The sequence below is a fragment of the Eschscholzia californica genome, unplaced genomic scaffold, assembly GCF_041429995.1.
Source record: "Eschscholzia californica isolate CP2 unplaced genomic scaffold, dmEscCali1.0.p SCAF_2, whole genome shotgun sequence".
In the NCBI taxonomy this organism is placed as follows: domain Eukaryota; kingdom Viridiplantae; phylum Streptophyta; class Magnoliopsida; order Ranunculales; family Papaveraceae; genus Eschscholzia; species Eschscholzia californica.
In genome coordinates, this window is record NW_028238309.1 from 62,722,048 (window position 1) to 62,739,915 (window position 17,868).

Below are 17,868 nucleotides of genomic sequence, written 5' to 3' on the forward strand. Positions count from 1 at the left end.
GTGTGACCTACTTCAATTGTTTGGTAGTTATGTGTTTTTTTTCCTAAGCAATGGTGTTTTTTTTTTGTTGAACTCTAAGCAATGGTGTTTAGAAATTAAATTTTGTTGCTGAACAATGGAACAGAAATTAAATTGAATTAGTGATATGGTTCTATCAACTTAATCCTTTAGTGGACAAATGATTGAATGACCCTTATATATATACAATTGATCATTTCAGTCAGATCATAAATCCAGTTACTGCCAACTCCATTCTCAAAATTCCTGCAAAATATGAATTGCTTGAGATTAAAAGAAGGGTTAGTTCCATTTTGGCCCCCTAAAGATGACCAACTTACCAAAATGGCCCCTAAAGATGACCAGCTTCTAATTTGGCCACCTGTTTCGATTTTTCGTCTTTCATTCCGTTAGAGAGAGTTGGTATGAAATATTCACACCTTAACTGTCTCAGACAGAGTTAGCCCATGATTCCAACGAGTGCCACGAATATGTCCAACCAAAACATCGAAACAATTACCCACAAGGATGAAGCCCAATGCATGTTCCACTGAATTCAAAAACCACACGTCTCCTCCCCTGTCTCATGTTTCAAGGTCAGCTCAATTTCATCTCTTTTCAAAACAGGCATAAAAAAACGAAGAAAACCAATTATTCATGACAAAAATTGGTCCATATCATGAACTCATTTGACCATTTCACTAACATATTCCAATGCACAAATTTGAGCTGTATTGAAGTTGTGGTATATTGCTTACAATGAAGCAAAAAATCTCGGTAGAAGGAGGATGTCTAAAGCGTTGGAGGAAACCGTTTGATAAATCTTGGTGAACAACACAGGAGCCAATCTTGTAAGTTTAGATAGTTCTAAAGAACCTTATTACTGGCTTTGCCGATCCTAATCCTGGCTAAGCAACTCAGCGAGTCGTCTTTTATCTCCTTTTATATCTATTGTGACATCCCAAGCTTAACCAAAAGGTGTTCAATAACTTGAGTCATCAGAGGAATTGTTTGGCAATTTGGTAACGTTCGATCGAGCCATCGGGTTTAAATTTTATCTTGTAAACCCATTTACAACCTATGGGACGTTTGTTCATAGGGAGAGGGACAAGTGACCATGTATTGTTTGATTCCAAGGCCTCAATTTCTCTGGTCATAGCCTCTTTCCAATGTGGGAATTTCATGGCCTGAGAAAATGATGAGGGTTCATTTTCCGAAAGGACTGAGGCAAGGAAGATTTTGTGATCCGAAGATAAGAATTTATCGGAAAGAGAATGTGATAAAGGATAAGGAATATCAGAGTTTGAATTGGAGAATGGGAAAGTTGGAGTGGCACATACATAATCGTCCAAATGAGGAGGTGGACGCCGGATTCTAGAGGGACGAGTTGTGTCCACTTCCTCGGTGACTGGAATTGGGTCAGTGGTGACCAAAGATTCGTCGGAAATAGGAATCACAGAGGGATTCTCGATCGGTTGGGAAGCACGATTTGAAGAACTGGCCGAGGTGCCTATAGAATCAGTGGGAAGTGATGGGAGGACCGGGCTTGCGGTGTCTGCAGAACGATCGTCTGAGTCAGCTAAAATGGCTGAGGGCACCACAGGTGATGACGGCCCTGAGGTCTGGTCAGTTCTTATCGGCACTCCAGTGAGTGGTCGTGCCAAAGAGGAACTCTCTGTGGGCACCCCAGTGACAGGTAAGGCCGAAGGATGGACTGTTGGGAAGTTGAATGTGCCATCATCTTCTATAGAAATGAAGGGACGTTGTAGTTCTTGTGTGTTACAAGGATTAGATGACATTGGAAACGTGGATTCGTGAAAGACCACATCACGAGAGATGACCATACGGCGGGATCGTAAGTCAAACAATTTGAACCCTTTTTGTCCATGTGGGTAACCTAAAAAGATTGCCGGATTGGCACGAGGATCCATTTTGGTAGCGGGTTTTGGTGTTCGTACAAAACACAGACAACCAAATACCCGAAAGTTAGAGAAGGTAGGTGGTGATCCAAGTAATTTCTCATGTGGAGAAAGACCATTAAGAACCGGTGTTGGTAATTTATTAATTAAATAGATGGCCGTTAAGACGCATTCACCCCAAAAGGATAATGGAAGACTTGCTTGAAGTCGGAGGGATCTTGCAACTTCTAAAATGTGTCGGTGCTTACGCTCAACGACACCATTTTGTTGCGGAGTGTAAGTGCAACTACGTTGGTGTAATATTCCTTGAGTGGAAAACCAATTTTGTAGTTCCTTGTTCATAAATTCCGTTCCATTATCGGAACGAAATATTTGAATTTGAGGAAATAGAGTATTACCATTCCCCGAAGAAATAGAATGGATTCTTTTATTGAATTGGGTCTTTACGTAATTAAAAAAATGTGTGATCCAATTTGTAGTGTCCGATTTATTATGCATTAAATATATCCATGTACACCTAGAAAAATCATCGATTAAGGTGAGGAAATAGCGACACCCGGACGTGGAAGGAGTCGAAAATGGTCCCCACACGTCCGCGTGGATAAGTTGAAATGGGTGAGTGGATTTAGATGTGCTAAGTGGGAAGGGTAATCGTGTTTGTTTGGATTGTGGACAAATTACACACGGAACTTTATTATTATTCATAATAGTAGAACGCATACAAGGAATACGGGAAATAAAATACTTATAACGAGAAACCGAAGGGTGACCTAACCTCCAATGCCATAAATCAAAAGAACTAATATTATTACTACTAATAGAACTAGAAATTGAAAAGATCCTAGGTTCCGTGCGAAGTAAGTATAGTCCTTCGTGACATTCACCAAGTCCAATCGTCCTTGTCCTCCGTAGGTCCTGAAAGACACAATGAGAAGATCGAAAAATTACTTCACAATTAAGTGATTTAGTAGTTTCGGAAACGGAGATGAGGTTAAATTTAAAAGAGGGTATATGAAGAACATTACGGAGAAACAATGTAGGAGTGAATTTAATTGAACCTATATTGTGAACTCTTACTCGAGTACCATCGGGTAGTCGAACAAAATAATTGTCGGGAGCCAATGAGTAGGATGAAAAATAAGAAAGATCGGAACAAATGTTTTTAGCCGCCCCCGAGTCAACGACCCAAGTAGCGAACAAAGGAGAAGACGTACCTGTCATGTTGACCGCTGGGTCTTGCATAGTGGAGGTGCCTGTAGACAGTGACATTTGAGTATTTCTTTGCTGGTCCAGGAGTGTCAATAGGTATTTGTATTGATCAAGTGACATGGTTGTTGCTGCAGGCACCCCTGCGTCAGGAGCAATGGAGGAAACCGTGGCTGCCAATGGACCGGTTTTGGTCTTTGGTGGGTAACCATGTAACTTGTAACAAGTCTGTTGAAGGTGACCATGAAGTTTGCAAAAATCACAGAATGGACGAGGTCGTTTCGGACGAGGTTTATCAAAGGAGTCCACACGGTTTCCAAACCGAGAGTTGTTATGACCGACGGCTAAAGAAGCCGATTCAACATCAATGACGGAAGAGTTCACGATGTTTTGTTGAATCTCTTCTTGTTTAACAAGAGAGTGGATCTTCAAAAGTGATGGAAAAGGATCCATAAGCAATACCTGACTTCGAATAGCCGAGAACCGGTCGTGAAGACCTTGGAGGAATTCCATGGCACGATCCTGGTTAGTTCGATCGAGGATCGATTTGCCATGACCACAAATACACGGATCAATAGCCATTAAAGACAATAACTCGTCTTGAAGAGACTTAAGACGAGTAAAATAGGAAGAGACATCGGAAGTTTCTTGTTTAAGTGACGAAATCGCTCTTTTAAGTTGAAACACTTTTGGAGCGTTCGTTTGATAAAACCTATCGTATAAATTTTTCCATATGTCTGAGGCAACATCATCATAAAGGACAGATTGACGGAGATCGGGAGCAATGGAATTTGTGATCCAACTAACCACCAAATCGTTACAACGTTCCCACGAGTGGAGGTCGTTTGGATTGGTTGGTTTTGGAATGGTTCCATTGACAAAGCCGAGCTTGTCTTTAGCTCGTAAAGCCTTGGTCATACCTCGAGACCAAGACGGATAGTTATCTCCACTAAGTAGAGGCGTTATCATCACCGTAGTTGGTGAGTCGGAAGGATGAACATCATAAGGAGATAGAACTCGGTTAGGAGCTTGCATAATTGATTCAGAGGTGATATCTTCTGGAGTTGTCATTGAAAAAAAAATGAGAGAAATGGCTCTTATACCATGTGAAGTGGATTAACCCACTTTGATTATGATAGAACCGAGAGGAATGGAGAGAGAGAGAGAGTAGTTCGGTCGACAGAGAGAGATAGAGGGAGAGAAAGTGAAACCAAAGTAAATGAGTAAACTCAATGATATTTCTCTGTAAGTTATTAGGGTTACAATTGAAACTATATATAGGTTAACAAAGATAAGTACAACTAAGGATACAAAAGATATTTACCAAGATACAAAAGATATTTACCAAATCTAAGTTGGTTAAGATCATGGAGGAGATCTTGTTTGCATGGGTTGCATGGGTCGGCTCCTTGATATCGCCGGTTTGGTGCTTGTGTCGGGTATGTGGGTGAGAGACCCATAATACAGTTTAAAGAGAGGCTTTTCAACCATTGGGCAAAACTTTAAGGGTTGCTAGTAGAGAAACAACACTGTAAGACTATTTTAAAATTTCAAGTTCCTTTGTTGAGGAAAAATATTGCAGCAAATCATGCCTTTGATTCACCCAAAATTGCATGGAAAGTGTAAACAGTAAAGAGTGAAAGACCATACACCCCAGGCTGACCAATGGTCGTGCCACATTTGAAGAGCTAGGCTGAAGATTGAAAGTCTCTTCTAGCAAGAGGATGGCTGTCCTTGGCCTTTAAAGAAGGGGAGTTACTAACCAACATCTTTTTCCTTTTAGTCTGCCCATCTTTAGTTTATTTCCACTTCTGATCGGGTATTGTAAGCCTAAACTGTTCATAGTTTCTTGTCATGTTATTTGTTTCTTGTTGTTAGATTTGTCCACTATCCATTTAGGTTTTCAACTTCTGTTAATCTCCTCCTCCTGCTCTAGTTTATCTAGGTTATGTATGTTGTTGGAGATCCTTTGCTAGACTTATATATTCTTCTTGTCCATGTTTTTCAATCGGAAAATGAAATTTCACCGACCAATTTCTCCGTTCGGCACCTCACGCCCCTCCGGTAGACTTAGCTTTTGCTCTAAACTTGTCTTTTGGAAAGCAACACCTGTTAGTTCTATCCAATTCTTTTGACATGTGTTGAGTTTGGTGAGTTATTTACTCTAGTGGGCTTGGCCCATTGTCTTAAGACTATTAACGTGTGGGCTGATAAAACAAGGGTCCAAATTTGTATTCATTGGGTACCTCAAATGCCTTTCGATCCACGGGGTGTAAAAAAGACTCTTTTTTCTTCAAAATAATGGCTTAGTATTGATACTTCCTTTGTCCCACTATTAACTCCTCTGTTGTTAGTTGTCCGGAGTATGGTAATTCATGAATTCCTTATGATGTTCTTGCTTGCGCTTAATATTATTCTCTTCTTGGATCTCTACATAACATTTGATCCAGGAGGTCCTTATATAATCAAGGTTTCATGTTGCCATGTTTGCTCTTATAGATGTCTTATGCTTCAAGACAACTTATGGCCTCTTTATTGAGACGTCTGGGGATAACCTCTCTATTACTGGCCTTTACTAACTCGGTCGGGCCACTCTTTGTCTCTATGGAGCATCTAGTTTTTACAATTTGTTTCGAGATTCAAAGGATAGGAGTGTCAAATGTTTGGTTATGTGTGCTTACAGTGCTTACAAGTTATTCTCTTCACTTAGGGGAGCTCAATTTGTGGTTCAAATTAGGCAAAGAAGTATTCATACTGGACAACGGATATGGATAGCTTCTCAAGGATAATGACCATGTTCTTCACTTAGGTGAGTCTTTGAACAACTTGATTTTAAAGCTTAGAGACAAACCAATATCGATGCTTGCGGAGAAATTTAACTTGATGATAATGACCATGTTCTCCAAAAGAAGGAATACATCACCTGAATGGGAAGACGGTGAATTGGTTCCGTCTTCAAGAAAATACTTAGACAAGATGTGTAATAGTATGCACCAATACATTGTAAGAGGAGCTGATACCAATACTTATGAGGTAGAGCATGACTCAAATGCAAGGTAGATTGTGAACATTAGAGAGAAGACTTGTTCGTGTATCGAGTGGCAACTTAGAGGATTTCCATGCGTGCATGCAATTCAGTTTTGTTCCCACATAGGCCTAAATGGAATGAGTAAGTCACTATTGTAATTTATCTTTTTTAAAAGTTTTCTATTTCGTAATTTTAGTGATGGCATTTGTTAAATATATATTTGTTATTGAATTGCAGATATTATAGCGACCAATATAGTGTGAATACTTATAGGAGGTCATACGAAGAACCTATACTCCCTTATGCTGACAAAGGTGATTGGGAAAAGGTGAATACTTGCAACGATTGCCACTATAAAATTGCACATTTTGATTTATAGGTTTTTACATGTGCTACGTTTTGTGCAGCCTAAAAGTGAAGTTTTGCCTCCAACTCTCAGGAGACCCCCTGGTAGATCTAAGATAGCAAGGAGAAGAGGAATTGATGAGGTTCATAACCAACAAAAAAAACGAAGAAAATGCAAAACGTGTGGATCAATTGGTCATAATAGTAGAACTTGCAAAGGAACTTCAGTGAGAGCGGAATCATCTAGCAGAAAGACCAAGACGGGCGGAGGGAAAACTCAAAAGAACCCAAGCTTCGTTGGTCCTGATATGAGTTCGTCGAGGTATTCTTCAGCTACTGTTGCAAGTAATGGAGGGGAAATACAACAAGGTGGCGGACTTTAAATTTATAATTAGTATTTTATTTTTGTGAAAAGCTTAAGTTATTTATTTGACTTTTTTTTTTAGCTACAGAGTACGCATAAATACTTCCTTGAAGTTTAGATTTTTCTGAAACATATGAAATATTCACAAATGAATTTTGTTAATTAGTTCAGTGTTATTTTGTCAATAGTAAGAAGATATTTTGAGTTTAATTAGGTTCACTCTATTAAGGTAATGAACCTTCTCAAAAATTAATGCATGTTGAGTTAGAAATTATCTTAAAGAAAGGTGAAATAAACACGAACTTCATCTTTTAGTATAAAGTTTTCCATCAATGACAAGATTAAAAAAAATTTCAATTTAAATCATCCAACGAGCGTAAAGCAAATACACAAAACACAATTTAAATTAGTCGGGTGGCATTAGATTTGGAGGGTTTTTTAGTTTTAACTAGGGTATATCCCGTGCCCTAGGGCACGGACACTTGTATCAATCAAATATTACGAAATTTATATATTTTATTGAGAGAGAGATTTTATTAGTTATTATTTTTTGTATTACTTTTTTGTTTCTTTTCTCTTAAATTAGTTATTTTTCTATTGAGAGATTTCAATTTCTTTTTTTAACCCTTGAAATTTATTTTGTTTCTTTATTTTTTAAATTAGTTATTTTATTTTTAAGAAGGAAACGATTATTGTTTTTTAAATAGGTAATTTTATTTTTACGAAGGACTATATTTTAAATTTTAAGAAGGGCTTCTAGGGTATACCCCGTGCCCTAGGGCACGGACACTTGTACAAATTACATGTTACGAAATTTATTGTTAAATTTCAAGTGTAATTTATTGTTAAATTACACTTGAAATTTATTTTGTTTTTTTTTTCTTAAATTAGAATTTTTATTTCTAAGAAGGAAAGGATTATTGTTTTTTAAATAGGTTTTAACCCTTGAAATTTATTTTGTTTTTTTTTTCTTAAATTAGAGATTTTTTTTCTAAGAAAGAAAAGATTATTGTTTTTTTTAATAGGTAATTTTATTTCTACGAATGACTATATTTTAAACTTTGAGAAGGGCTTCTAAACAATATCCTTTATTAAAAAAGGATGTTTGTCCCAGTCATCGTTTTTCCTTCTATTTTATATAATAGATTTTTTTGTTTCTTTTCGCTTAAATTAGTTATTATTTTATTGAGAGAGAGAGATTTTAATTTCTTTTTTGAACCCTTGAAATTTATTTTGTTTCTTTTTTTTCGTAAATTAGTTACTTTATTTCTAAGAAGGAAAGGATTTTTGTTTTTTAAATAGGTAACTTTATTTCTACGAAGGACTATATTTTAAATTTTGGGAGGGACTCCTAAACAATATCTCTTATTAAATAAGGATGTTTGTCCCAGTCATCGTTTTCCCTTCTGTTTTATATAATAGATTATGAGTGGGGGGTTTCTTTAATTTCAATTATATATCAGGGGTGTGAAGTAATAATCTCTTAATTGTTTCCAAGTGGGTAATTTCGATATTTTAGAAAGAAGTCTACATAGTTGACTGACTTAACGGTCAACCTAACGGTCTACTCACGGCCAGGGGGGGCAATTATGCGTTGGGTGGGGGGTGGGGGTAAAGTGAAAAAACTCTAAATTTACTATGTATTCACGAGCTAAAATTTATCTTTGTAGAACCCAAGAGGCACATTTAGACCTCATTGGTCTTGTGAGTCTGTCATTAAATTAGTCGGTCAAAATTCATTCCTTAAAAGAAGTAACCACCCAAGAAGCAGCTCTATAATTTATTACTAGTATGAAAATGAAATTACTACTCCTTGTCATCGTAAATTACAATCCAATTAAAGCTGAATATTGCCACTCTCCCTCTCTCTCTCTATATATATATCAATATAACTTCAATGAAATTGTACTCAGAGAAGGCTTTGATTAAAGTTTTAAGAATTTTAATGTGTTAGTCTGTTTTAATAGAGATGAATATAGTACTCGGAGCAGACGATGTTGATGGTCCAACTGATGTTATTGACAATTTCGAAAAATTAAAGATAAAGAAGAAAGAAAAAAAAGAAGAGAAGGAGGAAGCTGTAGATGATAATGGAGGAGAAATTGAGAAACTAAATGAGGATCTATTAATGGAAGTTTTTAAACTTGTAAATTGGAAATCTCTTGGTATATTGAAATGTGTTAACAAGAAATGGAACAAAATGATATCTCAAAATGGACAATTAGAGAAGAAGATTGATATTAATCGGAGAGCGCAAGCGCTTTACTCCTTAGTCATCGGTCAAACCCACACCATTCCGTCCATTCTTGATAGTGATGATTTTTTCGTCCGTATCCGTCTGATGCTGGGGTACGAATCTACCTCCGATGATGACACAAATTTCTTGGACTACTACTGGCCTTAATAGCGTGACCGACTACAATTGTTTGGTAGTTACGTGTTTTTTCTTAAGTTTTCGGGGTTTATAAACTAAATTTTGTTGCTAAACAATGGAACAGAAATTAAATTGAATTGGTGATCCTTTGCTAGACTTATCTGTTCTTCTTGTCCATGTTTTGTTCTTAGCCGGAAAATAAATTTCACCGACCAATTTCTCCGTTCGGCACCTCACGCCACCTCACGCCCTTCCGGTAGACTTAGCTTTTGCTCTAAACTTGTCTTTTGGAGAGCAACACTTGTTCTAACTCCAAATCTTTTGACAGATTTTGAGTTCGGTGGGTTATTTACTGTAATGGGATTGCCCCACTGTCTTAGGACTATTAACTTATGCGCTGGTAAAATAAAGGCCCAAATTTCTATCCAATGGGTTCCTCAAATGCCTTTAAATCCAGGGGGTGTAAAAGAGGCTTTTTTTTCTTCTAAATCCTGGCTTAGTACTGATGCTCCCTTTTGTCCCACTATTAACTCCTCTCCCGTTAGTTGTCCCGAGTATGGTAATTCAAGAATTCCTTCTGATGATCTTGCTTGCTCTTAATATTATTCTCTTCTTGGATCTCTACATATCATTTGATCCAGAAGGTCCTTGTATCATCAAGGTTTCATGTTGCCATGTTTGTTCTTATAGACACCTTACGTTATCCTCTTTCCCTTGCACTTGTGAGCATAATTATAGTTATTGCGTTATTGTCTTGTTGGTAATATCTTTCCGCTTTTTCATGTTACGTTGGTGCAAATTTTGTGTCAGCTTTGAAATTCTTACTTTAAGGGTTGATGCGATCCCTAGCCTTTTCATTGTTATTTCGGGGCGATACTTTTGTGTCAGTTTTGAAATTCTTACTTCAAGGGTTGATGCGATCCCAAGTCCTAGAGTTTACTCTGTGATCTTGCTATCAGGATCAAGACAACTTATGGTCTCTTTATTGACACGTCTGGGGATAACCTCTCTATCACTGCCCTTTACTACCTCGATTGGGCCACCTTTTGTCTCTATGGAGCATTGAGTTTTAACAATTTGTTTCGAGATTCAAAGGTCAAGAGTATCAAATGTTTGATTATGTGTGTGCTTACAGTGCTTACAAGTTATTCTCTTCACTTAGGGGGGCTCAATTTGTAGTTCAAATTAGACAAAGAAGTATTCATACTGGAAAACAAATATGGGTAGCTTCTCAAGGATTTATGTGCGTCAATTGTGTATCTTACAGAAGATTGGTCCTTGAAGGAGAGAAAAACAATGGTGCAGACATGTTGACGGGTCAAACTACTCATGCTTATTGGATCAACACAAGAGTCGTCACCTTAGATCTAGCTTTAAAAACTTCTTTTGAAATTTTATGTTTTAATCCTGTATATACGAAGTCAGCTATTTATATGTTCAATTAGCTCAGTTCAGTTATACTGAACACGTAACTCGAGAATGGCATATGATGATAGGGGAACTCCATGGGGGATACTCCCAAGTGTACTCCCCCTCACTGTGACAAGGCCATTTTGATCTTTTCACAGTTTTGTCAGAGTGAAAAGACCAAAGTGGCCTTGTCTTGTGAGGGGGAGTATACTTGGGAGTATCTGAGTCCCCCATTCATTTTCCTAGTATGTATAGGTGAAACTCGTTGTTGAATTGCAATGATATTTTTGTTGTATCCTTCTACCAATGAAATGATTTGCAGTTCTTCGGAAAAAAAGAGGCACAACATAACCCCACTCTCTCTTTTTTCACCTACTACCTCATTTTGAAGCAATGGGAAATAGAATTGATCTAGAAAGTGAAAATTAATTTAGTAATTACTCCAAACTCCAGTCAAGGGTTGGTGACACCATCTGATCTATCTCCTAATAGCCATAAAGATTAATTCCATTTTTTTTTGGAAGACGACTACGATCTACGTACATCGTGATATTTGGCATTTGATACATCATAGATTTGATAAGTTCGATAACTGCCCGCTCGATAACTGCCCGCTCGATAACTGCCCACTCAAACATTAACAACACTGGGCCTATAGCCCAACAAAGACAATGACCTGAAGGCCAACAACTTTATTAATACCTACATAATCCCAATTCAAATAACCAAAGTTTCCACCTTCTCTGGGATTTGAACCTGGGACCTCCAGGGATTTCTAGAGTTTATGTCAACACATTGGAACCACTTGGGCTACCGACTGTTGAACCTTTTTTTTTTTTAAGTTAAGATTAATTCTATTTGCCATTGCTTCAAAATGAGGTAGTTGGTGAAATTGCCCTATGGTGCTAAGGTTAATTATCTATCTTTCAGGAGGTAAACTAAGATAATCAATCTGTGAGGGGGCAAACTAAGATTATAGTTGAATCAAGGGGGATGAAAATGCCGCTCCCGAACAGGACTGGAGGAAGAAGAAGAAGAAGAAGATGAGAAAGGGGGGGAAGTCAAGTAAAAGTAACAGAGCGGATATGGAGGTGGAAGAGTTGCTGAAAGCGGCTGAAGATGAATTACTACTCAAACTCTCTATCAATTCTCACACAACAACAACTTCCTCACACAATCTCGATCTCGATCTCGATCTTGTACGCCGTTTCGAAACCCTAAAATCTTCTTCTTCTTCCTCCTCAAAACCAATATCTCATCCTACTACTAATATCACTAATAATGTTCATTTACCAACATCATCTAAAAATCAAAATCAAATTGGAGATGATGGAAAAACCCTAACCATAAATGATAAAGAGGATTATGATGATGATGACGTGGGAAGAATATTATTAGGGTCTGATCTTTCTACTAGATTTTCTGCTCTAAAAAAGAAAAAACCTTCTTCTACAAATACTAAGTTTACTAGTAGTATAACTGATATTAATCAGTCATTTTCTCATAATCATGGGAGTGGAAATGGTGAATCTGAGGATGAAGAAGATGAGGTTAACAAGTTGATCATGTGGGCTATGGATGCTGCTCGTCTTGATCCTTCTCCTCCTACAGATGACGACGAACCTCCTACAGATGACGAAGAAGACGAAGACAAAAGCAGTGTTGATGATGAGGATGAGGTTGATGATAGGAGAAAGAAGAAACCTCCAACTTGAATTATAGGACATCTTCCAGGTATTCTTAATTTACTTCTTACCCTTTTTGGGGAAGGGGGAGAATTTTAGGTTTTTCATTCTTTGAGTTTTCATTGTGTTTATACTCAATAAAGCTTTTGAGCTTCTAAATTGTATTGCACATTTTAGGTGGATTGTTTTTTTTCCCTTTCTTTTAAGATGAGAACCACATTGTTTCATGTAACCATCTTATCAGTTATGTATTTTTCCCAGTATGGGGCTTTGCGTTTATCGAAGGCTCTATGAGCCCATCTAACCAATTATCCAGACTCTGGACACTTCCTGAAGGGATGAAGTCTTCCACTTCCCACTAAAGCTTTATTCGCATTAGCTAGGATTTTTTATGTTCGACCCTGTCGGATCGGAAGATTTTCAATTTTGCACCCTAATGAAGATGTGAGAGCATCTACCAACAATTACAGGAGTTTCTTTTTCGATTAACTTTAGTTTTTGCTAAACGTTGAAAGAAGTTGAGGATTTCATCTAATTTAGACATATAGGAGGAATTTTGCCGACAAATATGATTGTATCATCTGCAAACTAAAGGTGAATATATGCGAAGTTAAGAGAGAGGGATTTGGATTTTCACATGTTGGATAGAGTCTGTAAAAATATTGTATTTAACATGTTGGTGTATTCGGCCGTCCGAAGCCATTTACCACTATCTTAGCCTAACCAAATGGGGGAAGATCCATTTTCTCGACCAAATGGTTGAGTTTGTAAAAATATATGTAACATGTTGGTGTATGATTCGGCCGCGGGAAGTCATTTTCAACTATCTTAGCCTACTAACCAAATGGTTGAAGATCGGTTTTCTCAACCAAATGGTTGAATCTGTAAAAATATATTTAACATGTTGGTGTATGTCTGTATGATTCGGCCGTGGAAAGTGCTTTTCCACTATCTTAGCCTATCCAAATGGTTGAATATTGATTTTCTTAATCTTATTTATCGTGTCCAATATCCCTGGACCAAATGCAACCTAAAAGATATCTATCATGTCACAAGATGCTCTTAAACTTATTCTGGTCAACAGACAAAAGGGACAGAGGCACAGAGCTATCAAAGGAGAGAAAGAAAACTAACATATACAAACAAACTAGTATTGACTTGAGCTCAGCCCACCAATAATAATCTGCTTGTAACTTAATTATTAGATACCTTGCTTTCTCTTTCATTTTATTATATATCTACAGGTAGAGAAGAGATTCCCAATAATATACAGAGAAGACTGATGGATTCTTCGGTGTGTCCTCCGTTTGGTTACTCAGGGAAGTACTATCACGTTAGTGGAGGTGAGTGTGTGCGGCAAAGCAGTTTCTTTGAGGGCAAGACAGTTCTCAGTCAAGGTGTTGGTTACTCTGTTATTTTAGGTTTTGGCGCCTTCTTTGCCTTCTTCACCTCTTTCTTGGTATGTCTATACTTTTTTATTTCTTTTTGAAAAGGGTAAGATTCAAACGCGGATTTTACCTTCTTTATATTTCCACCTTATAATTTTGGATTTATGAACTTATGCACGTTTTTATGTAAAAATGTGTACGTATATTTTATGGATGTACCTACATACGCACGTATATAAGTATTTTGTATATATGCACCTACATACAGGGATGAAAGTATAGGTCAGGGGTGGCCATAACCCTCGGAGGTTTTGAATTTTAGTGCAGTAGGTCACCCTATATAGTTCTTTGATTTTGAATGTTAAGAACTCATATAAAGTAAAAGCCGGATACGGTGTCACAACTATGTGGTGATGCTTTAGCAAAACACTATCTTTTCTTGTTAATTCTTAGTTAAACATTTGCTTCTTATAGCTAAACAAACTTTTTTAGTTCAATTAATTAGTAATTACTTGTAACATAGGAATATAAAATTCTATACTTCTCGAAATATTTTCTCGTACAACAATTCATAATCAAATTAAAAAGGTTTGATCTTTCCATCAAGATTGAGAAAAAAAAAACAAGTTTAAGTGTTCATTGAACATAAATGAAAATTGAATACCTTTTTGGTTCTTATCCAAGAATTAATGTTTGATTAGGTATGGGTTGAAAAGCGATATGTAGGAGCACGTCATACATCAGAATGGTTCAACACTGCCGGTAGAAGTGTCAAAACAGGACTCATTGCCAGTGTTATTGTTTCCCAGGTAATTTTGATTTTTTATTACACTTGTAGTACTGACATCACTAATAGTTTAGATTATCATACTCAGAAAGCTGAACTATATGTTTGTTTTGTTCTTTTTTGGATTTAATATTTGTTGGATGATGAAGTGGACTTGGGCTGCCACCATATTGCAAAGTTCAAATGTTGCTTGGGTATATGGAATCAGTGGACCTTTCTGGTATGCCAGTGGAGCAACCATCCAGGTTAATTTCATAAAACCTTCACAATGAACTCATTTTTTGTTCCTGATTTTGTTTTTCTACTGTTGAATTAGATGTTCTTATTTGCTATTATCGCGATAGAAATCAAAAGAAAGGCTCCTCATGCTCACACTGTCTGTGAAATCGTACGAGCTCGGTATATTCACAATCTTGCAGGTTTCCTTTTATAGTGATGTTCATAAGAAGATAACTGTCTCAACAGTAATCCTTACTTATATGATAAATGTAACTTTATGTTTTGTGCAGGTGGGGTGTTAATGCTCATATTGTCTTCCTTGGCTTTTGCTTCTTAACAAATATTATTGTTACAGCAATGGTGTTCCTTGGTGGTTCTGCCGTTGTCAATGCGCTTACTGGCGTGAATATTTACGCTGCAAGTTTTCTGATTCCTCTTGGTGTTATAGTTTACACATTAGCAGGTGGATTAAAGGCAACTTTCTTGACAAGCTATTTACATTCGGTCATTGGTAAGCCACCTCTAAACCATTTAGTTATCTAGTATTAGCTTACTACCATGACTTGTGAATAGGCTTGTACATAATGGGTTTGTGTTTATTTCAGTTCATGTGGTTTTGGTTGTATTTGTGTATCTGGTTTATACGGCAAGTAGCGAGCTAGGTAGTCCAAAAGTCATATATGAACGTCTCTTGGAAGCTTCCAGCAAATCAAGAGTGTGCAAGGAACCAATGTCTCATGGTGGACAAGCTTGTGGACCCGTTAGTGGCAACTTCAAGGGTTCTTATCTCACGATGTTGAGTTCTGGTGGTCTAGTTTTTGGCATCATCAATATCATTGGAAACTTTGGTGCTGTTTTTGTTGACAATGTGAGTGATTCTTGGCTGTTTCATTTTTTTCTCGTAGAATAGTTCTACTTCATATCTGTTTTATGTACATAGGGATATTGGGTTAGTGCTATAGCTGCAAGACCATCATCAACTCACAAGGGATACTTACTCGGCGGGCTTGTTTGGTTTGCGGTGCCGATTTCTCTTGCCACATCACTTGGTATAGGTGCACTTGCTCTAGATCTCCCCTTAACTGAAAGCGAGGCGAATCGTGGTCTTGTTCCTCCGGCCACTGCTATAGCTCTAATGGGAAAAGGAGGTTCTATTCTTCTTCTCACTATGTTGTTTATGTGAGTCTTCCTTCCATATTCTACACTTTCAATTTAATGAACTTAAGATAGATAAGAGAAAACAATGAAATGCACATATTCCAAACTTAATTTGGTGAAGTATAAATTCTATACCAGGGCTGTGACATCGGCTGGTTCGTCAGAACTTATCTCAGTTTCCTCCTTGTGCACATACGACATTTATCGGGCATACATCAATCCAGATGCAACTGGGAAGCAAATTCTTCGAGTATCAAGAGGAGTAATTCTAGGGTTTGGGTGCTTCATGGGAGTACTAGCTGCAATACTAAACAAGGTTGGAGTTTCATTGGGTTGGTTGTATCTAGCCATGGGAGTTCTAATTGGATCAGCTGTTCTTCCCATAGGTTTCATGCTTCTATGGAGGAAAGCTAATGGAATAGGCGCTATTCTTGGAGCCGTTGTGGGTTGTCTTCTTGGAATTATAACTTGGTTAACCGTGGCAAGAATAGAGTATGGGCACGTAAATCTTGATACAACAGGTCGAAATGCGCCAATGCTCGCCGGAAATCTTATATCTATATTGACCGGCGGAGTGATTCATGCAGTCTGTAGTTTTATATGGCCTCAAAACTATGATTGGGAAACAACCAAGCAAATAACAACAGTTGAGAAGGACAACAGTACGGAATTACCCGCTGAGGAGTTCAAGCTGGAAAAGCTACTGAGAGCTAAGAAATGGATAATCAAATGGGGAGTTGCCTTTGCTTTTGTGATTGCTGTCTTGTGGCCTTTGCTATCTCTTCCAGCAGGTAAATTTTACATCATCGCTAAATTCTGTTTCTCCTAGGGTGGACCTATGGAGTCAAAAGCTTGCAATTATTACATTTCTAGACTAATTCATTACCTAGTTGAGGTCCCACCCTGTTTCTTTTGTACAGTGGCGTGTTTATCCCTTAACTTTGCCCTAGTTGCATATCTGACCCTTAACTTTGCCCCCTATTTTCCGATCAGATTCTTTGATGACCTTTTACTTTTAAGGCTAGGCTAGCCCACTCTAACTTACAGTCCTGGCTCCAACCTTGTGTTTCTCTACTTATTTTTTTTTGTAATACTCTTTGTTAGCAATCATTTGTTTATGCTCCTCAGTCCTCAGTAGTAAACCACATATTATGATTTCGACGGTATAAATGAACTACTTATTGATTAGTTATGTGATTGGTTTGAATAATTTGATGCAGGAGAGTTCAGTTTGGGATACTTCACATTTTGGGTGATCATCGTTATTGCGTGGGGTACGATAGGGTCTGCAATAATTATAGTACTACCTTTGGTAGAGAGCTGGGCAACAATCAAAGCAGTGTTACAGGGAATGTTTACTAACAAACAAGTAATGGAGAAGATTGAGGAAACAAATATGAAAGATGAGAGCAATCATGTTGGTAGTACCAGAGTCTGAGCAGATTTACTTAATTTAAAAAGAAAAGGCTAAGAAGAAGTCGGACGATCGTGATCATGCTTCATTGACCGAGCAATCATGAACAGCCGGACGGACGCCTACACTACCCGTTTCGATGAAGATTTAGGTTACTTGGAGAAATAAATGAAAGTTGCAGGTGTGTGCTTGAAGTTCAAAACGAAGCACTAACTTTCATTAACATATTTCAATTGTAAACAAGATGTTTCTAGTTTATATCCATATATGTTTTAGTTTATGAACCAAAAGCACATGACTGTTTAAAGCTCAAAATGGCGAAGCTTTTCGTTCTATTATTTTTCATGTGCAAATTAAAGTTAAACTATTCTCAGTAATTGTACCTGTTTCAAGACTTGGGAGATTAGTTCCACATAGAAAAAGAGTGATCCAGAAAGAGAGGATTATTTGGATTTTCACAGGTTAGATAGTCTGTAAAACTATATTTAACATGTTGGTGTATGATTCGCCCATCGGAAGTCATTTTCCAAACTAGCAAACTAGTATTTACTTGAGCTCAGCCCCGGATTTAATA

At 37.4% G+C, this 17,868-nt stretch overlaps 3 protein-coding genes and 1 long non-coding RNA gene across 11 annotated transcripts; 2 read left to right on the plus strand and 2 right to left on the minus strand.

The window, feature by feature from the left end:
- Positions 1 to 995: 995 nt before the first annotated feature.
- On the minus strand, positions 996 to 1,928 carry LOC147560077 (uncharacterized). Its single transcript, XM_086659242.1, has one exon. The coding sequence runs from the start codon at positions 1,926 to 1,928 to the stop codon at positions 996 to 998; it is 933 nt and encodes a 310-aa protein (XP_086515368.1).
- Positions 1,929 to 2,582: 654 nt separating this feature from the next.
- On the minus strand, positions 2,583 to 4,588 carry LOC147560078 (uncharacterized). The gene is made up of 2 exons (XR_015234732.1): positions 4,468 to 4,588; positions 2,583 to 2,831 (listed from the first exon to the last, which is right to left on the minus strand). It is a non-coding gene; the product is annotated as an uncharacterized LOC147560078 (long non-coding RNA).
- Positions 4,589 to 11,493: 6,905 nt separating this feature from the next.
- On the plus strand, positions 11,494 to 17,632 carry LOC147560079 (urea-proton symporter DUR3-like). 8 transcript variants are annotated; one of them, XR_015234731.1, is made up of 11 exons: positions 11,494 to 12,377; positions 13,573 to 13,787; positions 14,418 to 14,525; positions 14,653 to 14,748; positions 14,820 to 14,902; positions 15,013 to 15,233; positions 15,328 to 15,590; positions 15,663 to 15,901; positions 16,019 to 16,196; positions 16,267 to 16,671; positions 17,101 to 17,632. XR_015234731.1 is itself a non-coding variant. In XM_086662111.1 (10 exons), the coding sequence occupies exons 2-10, from the start codon at positions 13,611 to 13,613 to the stop codon at positions 17,316 to 17,318; spliced, it is 2,058 nt and encodes a 685-aa protein (XP_086518237.1). In that variant the 5' UTR covers positions 11,494 to 12,377; positions 13,573 to 13,610; the 3' UTR covers positions 17,319 to 17,632. The 8 variants fall into 8 exon arrangements, 7 of the variants coding, with proteins under 7 accessions (XP_086518237.1, XP_086518238.1, XP_086518239.1 ...); XM_086662111.1 differs by having other exon boundaries at positions 16,019 to 16,671; XM_086662112.1 differs by having other exon boundaries at positions 16,019 to 16,671; positions 17,111 to 17,632.
- Positions 11,687 to 12,591, plus strand: LOC147560080 (uncharacterized). The gene has a single exon (XM_086662118.1). The coding sequence runs from the start codon at positions 11,687 to 11,689 to the stop codon at positions 12,356 to 12,358; it is 672 nt and encodes a 223-aa protein (XP_086518244.1). The 3' UTR covers positions 12,359 to 12,591.
- Positions 17,633 to 17,868: the final 236 nt, after the last annotated feature.

Coding starts and splice junctions, on each gene's coding strand:
- LOC147560077 (XM_086659242.1), bottom strand. CDS start 1,928: ATGGATCCTCGTGCCAATCCGGCAATCTTTTTAGGTTACCCACATGGA.
- LOC147560080 (XM_086662118.1), top strand. CDS start 11,687: ATGAGAAAGGGGGGGAAGTCAAGTAAAAGTAACAGAGCGGATATGGAG.
- LOC147560079 (XM_086662111.1), top strand. CDS start 13,611: ATGGATTCTTCGGTGTGTCCTCCGTTTGGTTACTCAGGGAAGTACTAT. Junction 14,526..14,652: donor CCAGTGTTATTGTTTCCCAG/GTAATTTTGATT, acceptor TGGATGATGAAG/TGGACTTGGGCTGCCACCAT. Junction 14,903..15,012: donor TGTGAAATCGTACGAGCTCG/GTATATTCACAA, acceptor TGTTTTGTGCAG/GTGGGGTGTTAATGCTCATA.